This window comes from Passer montanus, unplaced genomic scaffold, assembly GCF_014805655.1.
Source record: "Passer montanus isolate IOZ18808 unplaced genomic scaffold, ASM1480565v1 scaffold44, whole genome shotgun sequence".
Lineage (NCBI taxonomy): Eukaryota > Metazoa > Chordata > Aves > Passeriformes > Passeridae > Passer > Passer montanus.
This window is the reverse complement of record NW_024369262.1, coordinates 4,053,347-4,070,066: the sequence shown is the minus strand read 5'-3', so window position 1 is coordinate 4,070,066 and position 16,720 is coordinate 4,053,347. Positions and strand designations below refer to the sequence as shown.

Sequence of the window (16,720 nt, the reverse complement as noted above, 5' to 3'; positions counted from 1 at the left end):
CTCCAACAACAGGCGACTGGGCTCTGCTAGAAACTCTCCCTCTCACTCCCTTTGCTAAGCACATTCCAGAGCAGCCCCTTTGAGGCCCTTGAAGTGGCTCAGCCAAGGAAAACATGACTTTCAGCACTGCCATTCTGCTTTCTATTTTTCTTTCGAAGCACAAATGCTTTCTCCCACCACCACAAGTGATACAGTTAATTTCCCATGTTTGAAGAAACTGTAGGGATCAGCACACCCAGAGGGCAGAGTGGAATCAATTACTCACAGTCCATGTTTGTGAGGTATTATTTCTCCTACATGTAGAGATTTATATACTGATCAAAATAATCTGTGACATTCTACCCAATTATCATGAGCTTTTCCTGGATCTGAACTAAAATGTTAAGATTAATATTTCCTGGCAGCTATGATAAAACTGCATTAACAAGTAGTGCTATAAAATTTAAATAAGCAGCATGAATATCATGATAATATCATAACATCATATAAGATGCAGCTAAGAAGAATTAATCAAGATGTAACTGTTCAATAGTGTGTTTCCAAAGTGGGTTCTTCCAGTACAGGGAAATCAGAAATGTTTGCTCCCAGTCTGATGCTAAAACACCAGTTAAAGTAACAGAAATAAGCCTTCAACATGAAATTTAAGGTATAGCAGTAAATCCTTGAAGGAAAGGGCACAACTGAAATAATTAAACTGATTTATATTTCACTACTCAAAAACAAAGTCATGATTTATGTGCATCACTTAATACTGACAGTAGTTATCCAGTGATTTGTTTTAGCTACTCTGCCCTCTTTATGAAAACAGAGAAGAAAAAAACCACTTCACTTCTCATGTAATTGGCTGTGGACAAAAGGTCAAGATCATTATTCTGGTCACATGAATACAACTAACAAGGAAAGTCAGAAGAGCAAGAGAGAAAAAGAAATACATACCAAAGTCCATTCTATCCTTTTGGTTTCTCTGAAGCAAACCCAACAGCAGGTCAGCCAGGTAAGCTGATGTTTCCCTAGGAATGCTGCACACAAGAGGAAGTAAAACATGCATTAAATGTAATGCATGCATTGAATAATGCACAGCACATTGAATTGCAGGAAATCAGCATTCTGCCACGTCCCTGAGTCATCACTATCTGTGCTTTACAGCCTTAGTCCATTTAGTTTCAGCTACAATGAAGGCAAGATGCAACATGATTCACTGGTATCACACTACATCCTTGTAAATACAGCAACAGCAAATATTTTTATGAATCCCAGGCAATCCCCAAGATGAAAAAGTGTTTAATCAACAAGTTTAAATGACAGGAAAGGCCATGGTGACATACCTAGGAATCAAATTCCTGTTCTTTTCATAAAACATTCTCAAATCTTGAGGACTATTGGCCTGTCAAATAAAAATGTACATTAATTAAAGCTCAGTTTCATGGAGGAAATAGCTTTTGTTCCTAAGCACACATACACAAAAAGAAGACTTTGCATATGGGCATTAAAGGAGAAAACACCAAGCAGAGCAGTGCCTTCAGCACTGAGGCTCCTTATTGATGTATTTCCTCTGGATTGAACACACTCATCATGCAGACTGAGCATAAACAACTTCTCTTTTGGTATCCTCAAGCCTGTGCAGCACCAACACTCAGACATCACTTGCTTCTGCTTTCCTGACTGGAAGCAAAAGCCCCAGGAATGTCCTTCAGACTGAGAAGAGGGAAAAGGGAAGAAAGTGTTACCTGAAAAGGTGGTTTTCCAACAAGACACTGATAGATCACAGTTCCTATGCTCCACAGATCTGCTTTAGCATCATAGTGCTGAGACATAATCACTTCAGGGGCCTGGAAAGAACAGCAAATTCTCAGAAGGGAAAATAACAAAAGGAAAGCCACAGCAATATGAATCTACTGTCAGAGCAGTATTAACAGAGACCACTTCATTGTAAGAGAAAATTAACATTTTCACATGCATCACATGGCTTGAGAGCCACCAGCTCCATCTAAAATGAAAGCTGAGTTTCAAAACCACAAAGAAACTAGAAATGCTGATGTTCTGAAGAAAGCATCCAGCATTTGGCATGTTTGGGAAGAAGAGGGATGTGTTATTTACTTGGCTTCTGCAGTTCTTCTTCTGGACAAAGAACCACTAAGAAATGATTGATGTCTCTCTGATTATAACAATCATGCTCTCCAAATCCCAAGGAAATAAAAAAAAAAAAGGTAGTAAAACTATGGAAAGGGGAACTGCACTCTGTCCCTGATCTTTGTAAAGCAACATGAGGCATTTGCCAATCTGCAAGCAGTCAATTATTGTGTTTTGGCAGGAGAATGTTTGAGACAAGCAAGAAAATGTGAAATATCCCTTACCATGTACATAGGGGAACCACACAGAGTTGCAGCCATCATGTTGCTGTGCAGATAACGAGCAAACCCAAAGTCAGCTGTGTAAAAAACAACCTTGGTCAATGAAGAGAAAGAGAATTTTCAAATTTTTACAGTCTAGAAATCACCTGTCTCTAACTGAAACCTACAATTAACAGTGGGATTGAAAAAAGACAGGTTTAATATCTAGCAAGCTACAAGGAATAGCAGAATCTTTGTCATGCTGAAAGAATAATGTATTATCTTTCAAATGAGCAAGCCAAGAAGCAGCAGTGACATCATTTGCACAAACTGCTGCTCAGGCACCTCCCCAGCTGCAGAACAGCCTGTCTGGCATCAGCAGGGAAGGATTAAAGTCACTGGCTAAATATAAATGGCTCATTAAGAGTGATGAATATACAATCTGCCTGCAGTGAAATCACATCAGGTACAAGCTGAAGAAGTCAAGTTTCAGGTGCCTGAATTTTCCATGCAGGCAAAAGCATCTGAAGCTATCAAGTAAGGACAGCAAGGGAAGAAGTTTTGTCTTCCCTGTGCAGTTTTTGAGCAAAAGCACAGGAATGAACTTCTTTAAAGCCAGGTAGCTTTAAATAGACACTTAAAAGACAACTAGGAGTGATTAAAACTCCTGAAGTGGCCTCTGCAGAGGAGTTTGGTAGTATCATGAATATTTGACATCTCTCCCCTGTTACAAGGCCAAACCTCCCTTCTGCCATGCCAAAACCAGGTCATAACCTTCATTTCTAAGCCTCTCAAATAACCCTTAGGAAGATCTACACTGAAAAAGAAAACAGCTGGAAATGCAATTGGAGTCTTGCATATACAGTGTTTTGAAATGGGTTAAAGGCTACTCCAAGTTTCAAAAGTTACATTTATACCTAATTAAAATAGTTTAGTACTAGAAGCATCAGCTAAACAGATCTGTCCTGCAGATCTAATCAAACAGGTTTTTATGATTCAATCTTTTTTTATCCTGAGAATACAGCACAGCATGAAGCTCATCATTCTTGACTTGCCGTCTCATTTACATCAACTGAATACACTCCACATCCAGGACTTGAACTGGAGAGATTTCTGAGGGGGGAAACAAGCCAAGAGTGCTGACTTTGCCTCGCAGAGAGGGAGGATGTACCTATTTTGATGCGTATGCCGCTGACGCTGGATTTCCGGCGGCTGGCGTAGGACAGCAGGATGTTCTGGGGTTTGAGGTCCCTGTGGATGATGCCTTTGCTGTGCAGGATCCTCATGGCTGCTGCAATCTGCTGCAGGAACACTCGGATGGTGTCCTCACTCAGAGTGCCCTTAGCTGGCAGTGACACACACAGGAGCAGGGGGGAGAATAAATATCAGTATATTTAGGTAAAAGCAATCAACTTCACAGTGATTAGCTGAAAACACAATGAGTTATAATCTAATCATCATGAATTACAATCCAGTCTCCAGTGTTTTTCTATAAATATAAACATCACCATAGTTTTGGAGCAGCTACACAACTCTGAATCATCAGTTTTTCCAGTAGTTTATTCAACTTGGTAGCATCGTAATTATAAAACTTCTCAATTGCCATTAAATCTCAAATTAAATCTCAGTAAGTCTCAAGCTGCGTTGAGGGAAATTTAGGTTGGATATTGGGAAAAGTTGTTTACAGAAAGGGTGATAAAGTTTTGGAATGGTGGTGGAGTCACCATCCCTGGATGTGTTTAACAGAGCCTGGATGTGGCACTGGGTGCCAGGGTTTGGGTGAGGTGTTGGGGCTGGGGTGGACTCAATGATCTTTAAGATCAATTCCAACTCAGTGATTCTGTGAATTCTGTGAAATCCTAAACTGGCTAAAAAGGCAAAGGAAGCAAGAAAATAATTTCACATTAAGTACATCCAAAAATCATGTTAAAACCTGAAGCCATAAAAATTGTTCTTTACGGGGATGCTGAGAACTACTCTGCTCAGAAATTTCTTCCATGATAAAACTTATTTTGAAAGCAAAAAAAAATGAGATGTACTTTTGAAAGTCTCTTCCGAAGGTATTACCTCATTCTGCAGCCTAAAAAAGCACTGCACACAGGAGCTGGATTTCACTGTCTGAGTCTTTCCAAAGGTTTTAATGGCAAGTGAATTAGGCTTTTAATACACACAGTTACCATAACAATAGCTGTGCATAAAAAAGATTCCTTCAACAGGCTGACATACAAGGGTAAGTAGAATATTTCCATAATGAAAAATAGGAAGATTAACATCTCTGCTCAAAATTTTGGTTGGAATAAGAATCCATTTGTCATGATTTAGAAATTCTGTCCTCACTTTGGGCAGAGCCATGGAAAATCTCTCCTAAGCCAGCACTGCCTCTTCTCCTCTTTTTCAGAGCATTATTATATAAGTAAATCAGTGTTTTTAAGTTCACACCTCAGAAAAGAAAAACAGGTGGAATCAAAACACTGGGAACAGCCCTCAAAATGTAGTTTTAGAAATAGAAACCCACACATCTTTTCAGCATGCTGCTGATGGTTAACTACAGCTTCTCCCTCATTGACAAATAAGGGAATGTTACATTCAGCTGTGGAAAAAATAAAAAGGCATTTTCTGTCTGTGTGTTACCACATTCATTTACCCATATTTAAAGCACAAGCCAAAAGATCCCACAGAAACACCAATGGATGTGAGGAATACAGAATACAAGCACATAAAGCAAAATAATAGGGAAATACAGTAATCAATTACCTTGTAAGTAATCTGCCAAGTCCCCACCATTGCAGTACTGTTAAAAACAAAGGGTTTTATTTAAAATACAAGCACTGAAACACCTGCTACATCATTTCTACTTTGTAATCTTTTAATGAAAATTAGATCCCTTCCAGCTGTTTGCCTTGAAATTGTTTTGTCAATTATTTGTAATTAATAATTCGAGGTGTCACACTTCATCAATACTTACAGTTTCATAACATGAAACTGAATAATTTATGGAACAAACAGTGCTGATAAATTTAAAGGGGCATAGGAAATTCATAATTTACTTTTCAAAATAGTTTGTGTTAGCAAGCCAAGGTTAGTTTGCAGCTGTGCAAATGAACAGTTTTGTCTAAAGTCTTTAAAATCAACCAGAAACATACATGTTAACACATACCTCCATGACCAAAAAGACAGAATTGGGCATTTCCTAAAAGAGAAGAAGAAAAGTGATTTAAGAATGTGAGAATACAAAGTCTGTACCTGTATTAACCAAGTGTAACATGGGGTTTTCCCATCACTGAGACACCTTAATGTAAGTCACTGTTTCAGAGCATAGCAGAAGTGTACATTCTCCACTATGAGATATTTTACATTTCCAAAAATATTTTCATGTGCAAAACCGTAAAACCACCAGGAAATCCTTGCATGAAGTGTCTCCCTGAGTGAGCCCTTGGCAGAAGCACTTCCCTGCCATGCTCGTGGCAGAGCTGGGAGCTGTGTCCATCCTCCTCAGATTTTCCAAAGCACTGACCTCCCATGACCTCCCTGCAACCTGAATTCCCTCTCTTGTAACTGGGGAAAAGTTCCTGAAAGACAGATTGCCCAACTTCTACTGTAAATTACCTACACACTTCACAAATGCAGTTACAAAAATAAATCCGTGTTTAAACCTGGCTGTAACAAAAACATTCATCCTGTTTCCAAATATTTATTTTGTGTGAGGGAAGAAAGGCCTGACCTGTCTGTGCTAATAATCAACGCTGTTTTTCACAGTCTCCTGCATAAGACAGTTCTGCTGGGCCTACAAAGTTGAAGATTCTGAGGCTTTTTATAAAGCAAAAGTATTTTTTTCTCCCCCTGAGCTCATTAAGACTGAAAGGAAAGAACACAAAGAGAACTGGAAGGAAACTAAAGGAAGTGTACAGTAAACAGGATGATGCTTTCAGTTACACAGGGTGTTACCTCCCTTACCCTTTAAAAATAAACTTAAACAAGGGCTGACAGATTGAGGGAAAATATGGGTTTTTTAAGGCAGTTGAAGGAAAAAAAGTGAGATGGCACCAGACAAGGCCAGGCACATGCCCCAGTGGGAAGTGGGACTGCAGACAGTCTGACTAAATCCTGCTAAAGTGTCACAAGAAAGTCAAAAGGGACATTGCACAGCAAAATAAACGCTGTGAACTCGGGCACCTTTCTGTGTGCTTGCACTGACACTTCAGCAGATGCTCAATTTGACCACTCTGGCAAGAATCACCACTAACAGCTTCTGTTAGAAAGCTTGGAAAACAGAAATAAAAGCAAAAATGAGCCCAGGCTAGAGAAACCAATGACCCTAAACACCACACACAGCACAGAGCTCAGGGATGGCACAGCCCATCGCAGACACTGACATCCAGACAACTCCAATTAATGGAAATAATCACAATTCAAGATGAACTGGCTGGTTTAAGGTTAATTCAAGGCCCTATTAGCCTGCTTCACTTTTGGGAAGCACTTAGTCACTCATGTCTGTGTTACAGAAATGCATTTGAGGTTCTTTCCAGCCCAAAACATCAAGCACATTTTGCAGATTTGTTTACATTTGGAAATTAGCTTCGAAGAAAGCAAGTTTCTAGGAGCATGAGTCAAATCTGTTGGGAATGGCAGGCCAACTCCAACCAACATAGATTATTAAAGCAGCAGCAGATCACATTTCAGGAAGTCTGAATTGTTCAATGGTTCCACAATAGCTGTGGCCACCATGAACCATAATTTACATTCCTATAAACACCTCAAAACCTCAGTGCATACAGCAAAGCAAAAAGCCCATTAGTAATTACTGGCTTTGCAAATTACTGACAATATATAATTGTTCCTTTCTGCATTGTTCCTTTGCAACAACACCTTCCAAGACAGAAGCTGTCTTTCAGGAATCCCAAAGATGCCAAACAGCAACTCTGAAATCCCAATTTATCAAATTGAAAATTCTGCCAACTGAGGATCACTTCACTTAAAGGACAGAAAAACCAAGCTAAGCAGCAGGAGAAATCCATCCTCCAGTGATAAGAAAGCAGCTCAGCCACTGGATTTCCACCTCAGCTTTGCAATCCCATGAATCACAAAGATGTTCCACTGTGTCAGAGCCTCCAGTGCACAAAACCAGCAGCTTATGGCAGCATGTAATGCTCAGCTCATGACAGACATTTATTCATCACAGAACCAAGAGGATGTGTTTGCTGGATTCCCTTGGAAACAAAGTCCTCTCAAATGAACTGCTCTCTTCAGAAATGTAGAGCTGATGATTTGCCCTGTTGTACCAGTCCTCACCTGTTTAGAAAGTAATTTCTGCAGACCATACGGCATTGCCCTCAAATAGAATTACTTATATTTTTTTAAATTTATATTCTTGATAAAAAGTAACAAATCAAGTCACCAAGTAAAGCCACAGTAAGAAGTAGAGCATGTTTCCTTAATGTAGCTTAGAAAATCCTTTTTAATAAATCAGCAGAGAAGATTAGAGATCCCACAAAGACATTTTCCCAGACTCAAAAGTCCTCTCCAATTCATAGTGAGGAAGTAATAGCTTGCACAGAACTGATACCAGCCTCCCCAACCACAACTTGTCCCAAGCTGAACTCGTAACCAAACACTTTTCAATATCCCACCAACACAAGCTTTCCTTCAAAACAGCTGAACTTGTTCAACCCTTCAGAGCTGCTCAAATTTTGCCTTACAGTTCTTGGCCAGCCTGCCTGGGAATGTGATCTCCATTTTGGGAATACATTCAGAACAGACAAGACAGTTCTGGAGACATATTTTGCCCTTCTAAATTATTTTGCTGAACAATAAAGCTCTCCCTATCAACACTGCCCAGACTTGTGATTTCTGTTGAGTGGCTACACAGAGCAAAGTGCTCAAAAAGGAAAGATTAGGAAACCAGCATGTTTCAGATCTAACATTCAGGAATAAAGCTGATCTAGCAAGTTATTTTAAACTGCCTCTTGAAACAGATAACAAAGCTTTCAGCAATTTGTATTGATGTACAGATCACAAAATTAGTGCAGCTGGAGTTGTTCTGACCTACACTTCTACCTAGATAAATAAGTAAAACAAATATCTGCTGTGTTGCAACAATTACAAGTTCTGCCCAGCAACACTTTTTCTGCTGCTGAAAAGTTTTCTTGATAAAAACCTACTTTTGTTCCTTTTCACTCTGAATCTAAGTTTTACTTGCAAGCAAAGGCTAATTGGAAACCAACTTACAATTCTGAAATGTAAACAGATAAACCTAAGAGAAAGAAGCTAAGAGGCAACATATTTGCCAAAACTTGCTATGTTTTAATCCAAGGCTTCCACCAGTTGTCTTGGGGGATGCAAAGTTCCAACTTGAATCAATCTCAGCACAGTAGTTCCATTTAAAAAACATTAATTGAAAAAGAAGTCAAAACATCCATGGCTACTTCCAAGAGCTGTTGCTAGATCTCTGGAGTACTGGCAGAAACATTCCCTAGATGTCATTTGGGTTCACAAGTCCTCCTTTAGAACAAGCTGAAGGTCTGCAAGGAGCTGAGTGAGCTCCCAAAGCAGAAACTGTGGCAAATAGTTACTCTCTTTCCACTTCAAGTCTGTAGATTTCATTTCATTGCAGTTTATGATGGGAGTCCCCAAAGCAGGGGAGTTAACCTGACAGCTTGTGCACTGCTGTTATCTGATTAATTTTCTGCTATGTTCATTTGTGCTATATTGGATATAATTTTTTGGCCAGAAAGACACTTTTTTTTTTTTTGGCTTAGAATACATTTGGCAAAAATTCTAATGATATAGTGAAAAAGGACAGGTCCAGATCTTTTAGAGGCTGTTTCTCTCTGTATTACAGATATTCTTGGTTTATCTGGTGAGTGAAACACAGCTGCAACTTCTGTGTTCAGCTCCTATCACCCCAAGGACTGAGCATTTTGTTAATTTTGACAAAATATTAAATCTCAGACTAAATGTCACTTGACATGTGCCTGTAGGATTCAAACAGAGTGCATGCTGCCAATTATTCACATAAAAGAGCAATCAGCCATGGAGAAATGCACCACAAGAACTGGATCACCCATTTGCTGTCAGTGAAATGCTGCATTTAACCAATATATGAGGAAAGAGGCTGCTCTGCTGCCCAGCACCAAGGAAAGGCACAGCTGCTCTCAGCACAAAGGTTCAGCACACTTTTCTACTAAAAAATCATGTGAAACAGTTCTGAAATTCAAATGACAGCATCCAGGCACAGCAGGTAAGCACAAGGCTATGGAGTAACTCTCTGAAACAGATCTGAAATTCAAATGAGAGCATCCAGGCACAGCAGGTAAGCCAAGGCCTGTGCAGTAACTCCAACTCTTTGGTTCTGTGGGCCACAACAAATTCCAGTCCTGGTTGTCTCCAGCATTTACACTGGCACCATTCCTGCACTGTCATAACCAACCTTGCAGCTGGCATCAGCTGCCAGGTAGTGTTTCAAAACCTTCACAGCTGCTACAGGGCAGGATTTTTCTTTTATCTGAACAGCATGTTCTCATGTGATTATTTCCACACAGACACAGGGGATGGATATTGACAAACACAAAGGCCTTAAGGAAGGAGCTGAGGGGACAAAAATAAAGATATTGAGACAGCCCCTGTTCTGCTGGGAGTGTGGAGGCAATGAAAGCTGTGAGACACCGAGATCAGGAGCACACACAGGATGCCTGCAGCAAATATCTCAAGAAATACATGCAACAGCACCAGACCAAGTGGAGTCCTTGGGTAAACCAAGGTATTTAATTCCTGCTGCTAAAACAACAGTTCCTCCCCTCAGCACCCCTAGGAAGAACTCCTGGGCTCTCTGTGTACAACAAAGCTGAGCTGCAGGTCCCAGAAGGATTTCTGGCTCCATTCCCACTGGCTTTCTCTGCTTCCAAGGACAGCAGAAGCAGCTGCAGGTTTTTTGTCTGCTCTGTACCAACAAGCTAAGACAAGAAACAATTTTTATCCAGATACTGTTTCTCCAATAACACTCTAGAAATTAGTTCTCCCTAAACTACTGTTCAAATAGCAAACTTCAGACTCCATACAGTGAGGACATTAATTCACTCTCCTAAAATGCTATCTCCAAGATACATTACAGGCTTTCATTCTGAGAGCTGACATTCTAGAGAGGTTTTGAATTAAATTATTTGCTAAAACAGGCACTGTCTGGCACTGTGGAAGAGATTAGTTCTACTCAGCACACACTTGGGATCATGAACTGCACAAAACTGTAAACTCATGTCCTAAATATAGAACATTCCAAATAACTTACTGATACCTTCATTCCACTTCAGTGGAATACTTTATCCAAGGATCTCAGTGTATTTTACACTGGTAAATTAGAGGCTATTTTAGACTCCTTTTGCTTTTGAGAAACAGTGGCTCTACTTCCCCAATTAACAGGATCCAAGACTGATTTTCTTTTGCAGGATGAATGACATCCCACAGCACCACCATGGGAAAAGAGTTGCGTCCTTAAATCATTTTAGAGATTTGGGAGTTTTTTATTCTTGAATGACAGACAATCAAACACTTGCCCAAGAAGATAAGTGGAAAGTGTCTCTTTTGCTATCCATCTATCATATCTGAGGGTTTTTTAAAGCATTTCACAAAAAAAAATTCATTTCACTTGTACAGGTGAGCTATTTTCCAGAGCCCTACTGCTGAAAAACACTTATCTCTCACAGATGGAGGGTTTTTATTTAAATATCTCTACAAGTTCCCTCAGCCTCAGCACCATGGCCTGCACACCCTGGTGTGTGCAGCTCCCCAGCCCTGTGAGGTGGCACCAACAGCAGTGTAGTGCCCTGCTTACATAAAATGCTTATCTGCAGCTCAAACCTGCCAGAGCTGCACGTCCACCTCACGGAAATCAAGGGCAATTATCCTGCTGGCTGCAGAACAAAACATTTTTATGCCACCATTAACACACAGCAGCTCACTGGGTGTGGCTCCAGACGAATGGGCACTTCTAGTAATTGAACTCCAGACACAGTAATAACATATCAAATGGTATTCCCAGGAGATGAAGGATGAGCAGTGCAGAAGATCTGAAAATGCTCATGCACAATCAGCAGAATGGCCCACAAGTTCTTCCTGGATTTAATTAAAACCTCCATGGTGTATCTGTCTTTATTATGCTGACTTGTGTGAGTGGTCATGCAACAGGATCACTAACCATAGATGAAGAGACATGGAGGAGAAGGAATCTAACTACTTCCTGAGAATCAATCCAAATGAAGCTTTTTGCAATACATAAAAAAATAACTGTACATTCATTCTCAAAAGATACACTCCAAACTGCTATGCAGGGATACAGCTTTAATCTCAAAGTACTGCCATTGATTTAATATAATGAGATGTGGAAGTATTTATCCTTGATCACAATCAATTTACACTTTTTTCACTTAGTTTTGCCACTTTGATGGCACACCATCTTCTCCATCTGAAAACTCAGAGCAACAATCAGCTCTTGGCTTATTCAGCTACATGATCTGTCAAACTGCATCTGAAACAGGAGCATTTTCTTATTTCAAACTGTCTAAGGTTAAGAAAAGCTTCAGCCCAACAGAACTACAAAAATAAAACAGACTCCCATTCACACTGAGAACTTCCTACTGTGGCACAGACTCCACTGGCTCCAGCACTGAGGAAAAAAAAATAGCTTCTGTAAACTTAGAAATAGCTTGAAATCCTGAAGTCTTATCTGCTGGACTGTATCACCATGTTCACAATACCCTGGCAAACAAAAAGGGCAGCACATGCTAGAACATGAAATGCTACAGAAAATTAGTAGGTGTAACAGCCTACTAGACATGTGAATGCCTTGCATAGTGTTCATTCTTGCTGGGTTATAAATTAAATGTAATCACAGAAGTTAATGATGTCTGCCACTTCACAAACACAGCAGAAAGGGAAAAGCTTATTTGTGCAAGTGGCACACTCTTGATACCTTCCATTGCAAAGCAATTCCTTCTGTAGAAGCAGCATCCTGCTGCCAAGGTTTGTGTTTGCTATGAATGTATTTGAAATATATCAAGGTACAGGATGCAGGTTTGCCCTTCTCTTTGCTTTAACTGCTCATTTTATTTAAACACAAAAGCAGCAACATCCCCTTCTCAAATGCAGCAGCACTCATCATTCAAGAAGTCCTGTCACCCTTTCCTGGGGCAGGACAGAAAAGCATAAAAGTTATGTTTATAAAAACCCTTTAGGTAAAGAAACCATAGACAACTGTAGGACTCTGTAGTCTCTTTTCTTGTGCATAAATCAAAATAACAAGAGTTCCTCCAAAGCTCAGATGTTAAATCATCAAAATACCTAACTAGCCCACTACCCCCACGTTGAGCTGCAGAGCTGACTAAGGAACCTTCATGTATAAACAACTGTAAATGATAAATCTGAAATTCAGCTGCTTACTCACACACCAACACCCTCAGTCAACAATTCCAGTTGCTTTTGAGCTGTCTGGACATACTAAATTTAGGATGCTGAGAGATTATTTCCACTTAGCAATGCTCAGGAAAACCTGGTCTCCTCAAGAAGCACAACAGACAATACTTTCCCTCTCAGAGCAGATAACATCACTCAAAATGAAGAATGGTGAAGTCAAGATCCAGGAAAAACAGTCTCTAGATTGAACCTAGAAGTTCTGATGCACAGTCAGCTGCTACATGAACATCTCAGCTTTGTACCAAAAGTCACTTGAGTCCTACAGCTCTAGAAATCCTGATCCCACCTAACTCATGTCACATGAACACATATTTCTACAGCAAAAGATACACATCCACACAAACTAAAAGCTTTTAGCATGTGAATGTGTAAAGACAGGAAAGACTGAATGTCACAATCTGTGTTGTGTTGCTTTGACTATGCAATGCCCCAAAGCTGCTTCTCAGTAATTTTTTTTAACAGTGTAACTCTATTTAAAATCAGGACTGAGCCCAGGAGATAAATGTATAGTTCTTATTCCAGCAGAACAAATGGCTGCATGAGCTGCCTCATGTCTCATTTAGCTTTGCTCCACACTGGCAGGCCTCAGGACACAAAAATGTACTTCCTAAGCAGAACAGACTCCCCTAGACTGCAGAGCAACTCCTCCACCTCATCAGGCAGGACCCTGGCAATAAAGAGAGGAAGACAATCTGAAGGAATTTAATTGAAAAGATCTAAGTGTCTGCTTGGCTTTTTTCACTGTATCCTGTCCTTCTGGACACACAGGCAACAGATACATGTGACTGTGGTTTTCTGCTTCCTTCAGTTCCTCCTCACTGTGCCACAGGGCTGAACACCACATTTCTTTGTCACACAGATCCCCACGATGCTGCCCTTGCTTTGTTTTTGCTGAATTCCAAACTGATGACAGCAACAAAACACACCCATTCAAAATCTTCCACCTGACATACATTATACATACTCACTATATCTTAATAAATTAATTTTAATGAGGGAAAAAAAAAGGGATCGAAATATATTTTACCTGGACATCATAAAGAGCTACAATGTTCTCGTGCTGAAGTTCCTGTAAAACAAAATATGTGTATTATGGAAAAAGGTTACTGGTATTACTACTACTATTATTAACTGAATTTGCTGATAATGCTGATTTGGTGATAATCAAAGAGAATCTTTTTAAGATGATCAGATAGAATTTAGAGAAAATCCCAGCTGTTTAGACAATATTTAAAGGATAAGGAAGTTAGGCAATATCTTGAGAGGTCATAAAAACATTTGGTCCCAGAACTTTATGTCAGTGACTTGTTACAGAAAGTACCAGAGCACAAGATCCTCTAATGAGCACTGAAAATTGACAAGATTTTATTTCCTACTCTTACATAATGTCTTGCTTAGTGAAGTAACCAACTTGACCATGTTCAAATCAACCTTACTTTCTAACACAAAGAAAATCAAACCAAATAACATTAAATAAAACTCATGGGACAGAGCATGAATTATTTGTAGCTGCTCAAAAAAATTTGTTGTTAAGTACTTGCAGCACACTAATACACCCAACACTAATTCTGGTATATAATAGATAAATGAGAATATAATATGCATATAAAGTAGTGATGTATCTCAAGCAGCTCAAAAAGACAGGAAGAAAGCAGCACTCAGTATTACTGCAAAGCTGTGTGAAATAAGATGTGAAATTCAGAGAGCAGGGGAATCTTTTTAAGATGATCAGATAGAATTTAGAGAAAATCCCAGCTGTTTAGACAATATTTAAAGGATAAGGAAGTTAGGCAATATCTTGAGAGGTCATAAAAACATTTGGTCCCAGAACTTTATGTCAGTGACTTGTTACAGAAAGTACCAGAGCACAAGATCCTCTAATGAGCACTGAAAATTGACAAGATTTTATTTCCTACTCTTACATAATGTCTTGCTTAGTGAAGTAACCAACTTGACCATGTTCAAATCAACCTTACTTTTCTAACACAAAGAAAATCAAACCAAATAACATTAAATAAAACTCATGGGACAGAGCATGAATTATTTGTAGCTGCTCAAAAAAATTTGTTAAGTACTTGCAGCACACTAATACACCCAATACTAATTCTGGTATATAATAGAGAAATGAGAATATAATATGCATATAATAGCATATAAAGTAGTGATGTATCTCAAGCAGCTCAGAAACATGGCAAGAAAGCAGCACTCAGTATTACTGCAAAGCTGTGTGAAATGAGATGTGAAATTCAGAGAGCAGGGAATGCTAAATGACCACCCAAGGAGATGTTTCCATAAAATAACTCTGAAAAACTGAAAGATGCTCCATTACATTTCCTCTGCTAGAGCCACACTCCACATTTTAAGGCAATTATCACAAGTCAGAAGTGGGCAGCTGCTTCAGGAATTAAAGTCAGCTCCCTGGTTTCAGCTTTCAAGGCACCTTTGAGCAAAAAAGATGAAGAAAGATCAAAGACTGATGCTTCACCCTCAGCCATGCTCTGCTGGGAAAAGGAGCCACATTGGCCATCCTGAAGGACAGAGTCTTCCACATGTGCAATAAGCAAAGCAGAGACTGCTTCCACAATAATTTCCAATTTCCTACTTTTAACTACAAAAGCATGCTCACGACCTGTTATGAGACATTTCCAGAACTAAAGATTTAATTTTTTTTCTATTTTTCTTAGTGTTTTTATTTCTGGATCCCTAACAAAGAAACATCACAACAGCAATTACTGTGATACCACCCATGACCTGGAATGAACTAGGTCAGAAGTCTCTTTTCCTTTTCAAGCCAAGCAGCTTTAAAAATCACTGCAAATTAACATACCTTTAAGATTTTGATTTCTTTTCCAAGTAGGATTTGTGACTTCGACAAGTTCTTTTTGTTAATACTCTTTATGGCTACTTCCCAATCAGTTTTCTGGAAGTGAACAAAAAAAGTACTGTTAGTTTACTTTTTTTTAAAAAAAACTTTATCCTCTAACAACTATCTAGGCAAACACAGAGAAAAAGCTGCAAGATCACCCCTCTTCTACCCACCAGTTATTATTACCTCACGTGACACCATCAAGAACTATTTCATTCCACAACAGCTTAGACAGCTATTAAAATCCACTGCATTTTAATGGACTCCAAAGCATTAAAAAAAAAAAACCCGAACCGAAACAACAAAACAAAACCTAAGTAATCATATCCCATTTATTTTTTGGTAGCAGTGCTTTGTATCTGCTTTTTTAGACGTCTCACAATGATGAAGTTACTTTTACTGTCCTTTAAGGACTTCTCATTTTCAGCTTTTCTACACCCTGCAGATGAAAACTGCACAGATCCCCTTCTGTTTTAAACAAGCTTATATACTGTCTATTTAGATATTACCCAAAAATAAACTATTTCTGAGGTGGGAGCACCTCCATTGGCCTTTAAAAGTTTCCGTTTCCCTTTCTCCTTTTTTTTTAACCCCAAAATCACTGCACCGTGCCTCTCCAAGCCGTGAGCACTGCCTTAATCCTCCAAAATGCTAAATCTCAAGGGCTGTTTTCTGGAAACCAAATCTCTTTAGGCACCAGAATAAACTCACAGCACCAAGAAACCATAACGTAACTATGAATATCCGGGGCGATGAGCAAGTCACGCCAGGAAACCAGACACCTCTGAATTTTAAGAAATATTCAGCCAATCCCAAAGGAGACAATTTTCCATTAGATCCCTCGTTATCCAGCGAGATAAACATGACCCTCCCGACAAACAAAGGGCTCAGCCTCCCCTACAGCTGCAACTCTCCCCTCGCCGCTGTGGCAGGGAGAGAGGAGCAGCGGCGGGACCGCGGCCAGGCCGGTGGGGCTGAGGGAAAGGAAAAAATGAAGGTTTTATAGATGCCGGGGCCGCATCCCGGCTCAGGGCCGCGGGCCTCAGCCCAGCCCGCACCTCCC

General features: G+C 39.6%; 1 protein-coding gene across 2 annotated transcripts in view; it reads right to left on the bottom strand.

Moving 5' to 3' along the window:
- Nucleotides 1-16,720, bottom strand: part of ULK2 (unc-51 like autophagy activating kinase 2) — a 38,085-nt gene that overhangs the window by 19,839 nt on the left and 1,526 nt on the right. For both annotated transcript variants that reach the window (XM_039720617.1, XM_039720618.1), the window contains exons 2-10: nt 15,619-15,711; nt 13,819-13,860; nt 5,488-5,520; nt 5,085-5,121; nt 3,502-3,675; nt 2,355-2,428; nt 1,728-1,829; nt 1,326-1,384; nt 937-1,019 (exon numbers count right to left, since the gene is read on the bottom strand). In XM_039720617.1, the coding sequence (XP_039576551.1) occupies nt 937-1,019; nt 1,326-1,384; nt 1,728-1,829; nt 2,355-2,428; nt 3,502-3,675; nt 5,085-5,121; nt 5,488-5,520; nt 13,819-13,860; nt 15,619-15,711 (697 nt within the window). The remainder of the gene's footprint in view (nt 1-936; nt 1,020-1,325; nt 1,385-1,727; nt 1,830-2,354; nt 2,429-3,501; nt 3,676-5,084; nt 5,122-5,487; nt 5,521-13,818; nt 13,861-15,618; nt 15,712-16,720) is intronic.